Source organism: Oncorhynchus gorbuscha, unplaced genomic scaffold, assembly GCF_021184085.1.
Source record: "Oncorhynchus gorbuscha isolate QuinsamMale2020 ecotype Even-year unplaced genomic scaffold, OgorEven_v1.0 Un_scaffold_4013, whole genome shotgun sequence".
NCBI classification, from domain to species: Eukaryota; Metazoa; Chordata; class Actinopteri; order Salmoniformes; family Salmonidae; genus Oncorhynchus; species Oncorhynchus gorbuscha.
This window is the reverse complement of record NW_025748132.1, coordinates 10,001-15,000: the sequence shown is the minus strand read 5'-3', so window position 1 is coordinate 15,000 and position 5,000 is coordinate 10,001. Positions and strand designations below refer to the sequence as shown.

The 5,000-nt window shown below is 36.0% G+C and overlaps 1 protein-coding gene across 1 annotated transcript in view; it reads right to left on the bottom strand.

The window, feature by feature from the left end:
- Nucleotides 1-5,000, bottom strand: part of LOC124028312 (protein PXR1-like) — a gene marked incomplete at its 5' end in the record, with an annotated part of 23,081 nt that overhangs the window by 16,392 nt on the left and 1,689 nt on the right. Inside the window, 2 exons of the mRNA XM_046340418.1 lie at nucleotides 1,400-1,477; nucleotides 1,914-1,988. Of these exons, the coding sequence (XP_046196374.1) occupies nucleotides 1,400-1,477; nucleotides 1,914-1,988 (153 nt within the window). The remainder of the gene's footprint in view (nucleotides 1-1,399; nucleotides 1,478-1,913; nucleotides 1,989-5,000) is intronic.

Below are 5,000 nucleotides of genomic sequence, written 5' to 3'. Positions count from 1 at the left end.
TCTCTTTCCTTCCTTTCTTCCTGATCCTTTTCCTTTCCTCTTTGTTTTCCCTCAGTCTTCTCCTCCCTTCCGATTTCTTCTCCTCCTTTCTCCTGATTGTTCTCCTTTTCCTCTTCTGTTTTCCTTTCCTGATTCTTTGATCCTGCTTCTTTCCTTCCTTTCGTTTTCTGGATTCTCCTTCCGTTTTCTTCTTCCTCCCTCGTTTTCTTCCATCTCTCTCTCCTGTTTCTTTCTCTTGTTTTCTTCCTTCCTTGGTTTTCCTTCCTCATTTTCCTTCTTAGTTCTTCCCTTTCCCTGTTTTCTCCGGTTTCTCCTCCTAGTCTTTGACTTCTTCCTTTCTTCCGTTTTCTTCCCCTTCCCCTGTTGCCTGATTTCTCTTCCCTTTGTTTCTTCTTTTCTCTGTTTTCTTCCTTCCCTTGTTTTCTTCCCTTCTTTCCTTCAATAGGTTTCCAACCTTTTTAAAAGAGAGGTGTTTTCACTTTAACCCTCCTCCCTGTTTTCCTTCTTTATCTGCCTTCCCTACATCCCTCCATCCCTAGTCTTCGCTTCCTTCCTCAGAGTTTCCTTCTCATGATTACTTCCCTTGTTTTACAAGGAGAGTAGTACATTTTCTTCCTGTTTTCCTTTCTTCGTTTTCTTCCTTTTCTCTTGTTTTCTTCTTCTGGTTCTTTCTGATTCTTCCTTTTCCGTTTTTCTTTCCTTTCCCTTTCTGTTTCCTTGTTTCCTTTCCTTTGTTTCTTTCTTGTTTTCCTTTCTCTTGTTTCTTCCTTTTCTTTCCGTTTTCCTTCCTAGTCTTTGATTCCCTTCTTCTTCCGTTTTCTTTCCTTCCTTGCTTGCTTCTCTTGCTTCTTTCCTTCCTAATTTTCTTCCTTTCTTTCGTTTTCTTTCCGTTTTCTCCTCTTTCTCTTTCCTTCTCAATTCAACTAATTAACTAACTCCCTTTAATAATTTTTTTCTTTCCTTTTCGTAATAATTCTCTAATTTCAATTCTTCCTTTGTTCGATAATTCTTAATTCCAATGTTTCTTCCTTTTTCCGATTTCCTTTCCTTCCTTCTGTCTTTCCTGATTCTTTCTTTCCTTTCCTTTTCCTTTCCTTTTCTTTCCTTTCTTCTCTTCCTTCCTTTTTCTTCTTCTTCTCTTCTCTCTTTCCTTTCTTTCTTTCTTCCTCTTCTTTTTCCTTCCTTTCTTTCCTCTTCTCTCTCTTCTTCCTTCTCTTCTCTTTCTTTCTTCCTTTCTCTTCTCCTTCCTTTCTTTCTTCCTTCCTTTCTTCCTTTCTTCCTTCCTTCTTCCTTTCTTTCCTCTTCCTTTCTTTCTTCCTTCTTTCCTTTCTTCCTTTCTTCTTTCTTTCTTCCTTCCTTCTTCTTTCTCTCCTTTCCTTTCTTCCTTTCTTTCTCTTTCTTCCTTTCTTTCTTTCCTTCCTTTCTTCTTCTCTTCCTTCCTTTCTTTCTCCTTTCTTTCTTCCTTCTTTCTTTCTTCTTTCTTTCCTTCTCTTTCCTTCCCTTCCTTTCTTCCTTTCCTTCTTTCCTTCCTTTCTTTCCTTCTTTCCTTTCTTTCTCTTCCTTCTTTTCTTTCGTTCCTTTCTTTCTTCCTTCTTTCTTTCTTCCTCTGTTCTTTTCCTATTCTTTCTTCCTTCCTTTGTTTTTCTCTTTTTTCTTTTCTGTTTTTCCTTTATTTTTTCTTCCGTTTCCTGCTCCCTCCTTGTTCCTTAACTTTATTTCTCCCTTTTTCCTTCCTGTTTTCCTTCCTTACCCCTTCTTCCTTCTTACCTCTTTTCCTCCTTACTTTTCTTTTCTTCCTTTATTTACTCCCCTTTCCCTTCCTTCCCTTTTCCCTTTCTTTTTTCCGATTTTTTCCTTCCTTGTTTTTTATTTATCCTTTCCCTTGTTCTTTTTTATTCTTCCTTTCCTTCCCTTTTCTTTCCTTTCTTATTTTCTTCTCTTGTTTCTTTCTTCCTTTTATTTGTTTTCTTCCTTTTCTTCCTTTTTTCCTGTTTTCTTCTTTCTTTCCTTTTTATTCTCTTGTTCTTTTCTTTTTCCCTATTCTTTCTTGTTCTGTTTTTTTCCTTCCTTGACTCTTCTTATTTCCCTTCTTTTCTTTTTTTTATTTATTTCTTTCTCTTGTCCCTTTTCGATTTCTTCCTTCCTGTTCTTTTATTTTATTCTTCTTTCCTTGTTCCTTTATTTATTGACTTCTTCTCTTCCTTTGTCTTTATTCTTTCCTTCTGTTCTTTGTTTATTCTTTCCTTCTTTGTTCTTCCTTCCTTTTTCTTCCTTCTTTATTTATCTCTTTCTCTTGCTTTTCCTTTGTCTTATTTTCTTCCTTGTTCTTTTATTTTATTCTCGATTTGTTCCTTTTTTTCCTCCTCGTTTCCGATTTTTTTTTCCTTCCTTGTTCTTTGATTTATTCCTTTTCCTTGTTTTCCTTTCCTTTGTTTTGGATTTCTTCCTTTCCCTTGTTCTCCCTTTTCCTTGTGTTCCGATCTATTCTTCCATGTCTCCTGACTTCTTCTCCATGTTCTCTGATTTTATATCCCTGTATCTTCCCTCCCTGTCTTCGACTTGTCCTCGTTTTCCCTCCCCGTTTTCTTCCCTTTGTTCCTTTCTTCCTTTCTTTTCTCTTTCCTTTTCCTCATTCTTCTTTTTCTTCTATGGTTCGGATTTTCTTATCTCCCTTCCTTGTCTTCTTTCCAATTTCCTTGTTTTCTTCCTTCCTTTCCTTTCTTTCCCTTTCCTTCTTTCCTTATTCCCTTCCTTTTCCTGATTTTCTTTCCTTTCCTGTTTCTTTCCTTTCCTGATTTTTTTTTCCTTTCTTCTGTTCTTTATTTTCCTTTCCTTTCTTTCTGATTTTCTTCCTTTTCTTTTTATTTCCCTCTTTCTGTTTCTTTTATTTATTCTCGATTCTTGTTCTTTTATTTATTCTTTTTTCTTCTTCTTCCTTCCTCTTGTTTTTTCCTTGTTTTCTTCCTTTTCCCTTTTTCCTTCCTTCCTTTGTCTTTCCGATTTCTTCTTTCCTTTTTTCTTTCCTTCTTCCTGATTTTCCTTTCTTGTTCCTTTATTTTCTTCCGATTTCTCCTTTCCTTAATTTTTCTTTTCTTTTCGATTTTTCTTTTTCTTTTCTTTTTTCCTTTCTTCTGTTTGTTTTTTTCCTTTGTTTTAATTTTTCTTTTTCCTTTCCTGTTTTCTTTTTTTTTTCTTTTTTCTGTTTTGTTTGTTCTTTCTCCTTTTTCTGTTTCCTGTTTAATTTCCTTCTTTTCTGTTTGTTTAATTTTCTTCCTTCTGTTTGTTTTAATTTTTCTGTTTAGTTTTTTCTTTCTGTTTGTTCCTAATTTTTCTTTTAATTTTTTCTTCCTTTTTTCTGTTTTGTTTTCCTTTAATTCTCTTTTTTCTGTTTGCCTTTCTTTGTTTTTCCTTTCTGTTTGTTTAACTTTCCTTCCCCGTTTCTGTTTCCTTCCTCTCCTCTTTCCGTTTCTCTTCCTGGTCTTCCTTCCTTCCTTCCATCGTTTTCTGTCCCCTTCCTTCGATTTTCTTTTCTTTCTTCCAATTTTCCTTCTTTCAGACGACTTCCTTCCCTTTCCCTTCCTTCCTTTCTTTTTCCTTATTTCCTTTCCTTGTTTTTCCTTTGACGATTCTCCGTTTTCCCTTCCCTTTCTTCCTGACGATTTCCTTCCTTCTTCCGTTTCTCGACTCTCTCTTCAACCTCCACCCTTTATTAATCTCTCCTTCCATCCCTTCACCAGGTGAATAACTTTGACGACTTCTTCACCTTTTCGACTAACTTCCTAACCCATCACCTTTCCTTTGAATAACTTTTTAACACATCACCTTCCTTCCTAACCTTTCCTCTTTCCGACGACATCCTTCCTTTTCTTCTTTCTTTTTCCGATTTCACCTTTCCAGTTTAACTTCCCTTTCGATTTCCATCACCTCACCAGGTGAATAACTTCCCCCTTTTCCTTTCACCAGACCAGATGAAGACCAGGTTAACTTCCTTTCCTTTTCACCTTTCCTTTATCGTTTTCCTTCTTTTCTTCTCTCTTTTCTTAACCCATCCATTTCCTTTCCAGGGTGTTTTGAACCCATCACCAGACTTTCCTTTGAATAACTTCCTCCTTCTCCTTCCTTCGTTTTCCTTCTCCGTTTTCTCCGATTTCCTTCCTCCCCATCTTCCTCTTCTCCGTTTCTTCCTTTCTTCCTCTGTCCATCAGCCAGATCTAGGTGGAATATCTCCTCCTTCAACCAATACCAGACCAGATGAAGACCAGGTGAATAACTTCCTAACCCTTCAACAGACCAGGTGAATAACTCTCGGGAGGATGAAGAGGGGAGGGGCGACAGGGACACATTGGAGGCAGGTGGCACGAGCATGCATTAACAATGCCCAGGGTGGTGGTAATCGATGTAGGCAGAGGAATGAGATTCTGCCGAAATGCTTCAGCATAGACTGAATTTCATAGTAAATCTTTATTCGACTTTCTTCTCTTTCTCTCTCTTCTTCCTTTCTCCACTTCCTTCTCTTCCCTTCCTTCTCTCTCTTCCTTCTCCTCTTCCTTTCTTCCTCTTCTTCCCTTTCCTTTCCCTTCCTTCCTCTTGCTTTCCTCTCTCTTCCTTTCCATTCCCTCTTCCTTTCCCTTCCTTCTTTTATTTCTTTATCTTTCTTTCTGCTTTTTTTCTTTCTTTATTTTCCTTCTATCTTCTTTATTTTATTTCTTTCTATTTTATTTCTTCTTTTTTTCTTCTTCTTTTATTTTATTTCTTTATTTCTTTTATTTCTTTTTCTTCTTTCTTCTTACACACTGTTTCTTTTCTTTCTTTTCTTTCACTATTTTTCTTTATTTCTTTTCTTCTTCTTCTTACCTACTACTGCCTTCTTTTTCTCCTTTTCACTTTATTTTATTTTTTTTCTTTATTTCTTTCTATTTTTCAGCACTATTTCTTCTTCTTTTCTTTATTTATTTTTCTTTTATTTCTTTTATTTTATTTTTCTTCTTCTTCTTTCTTCT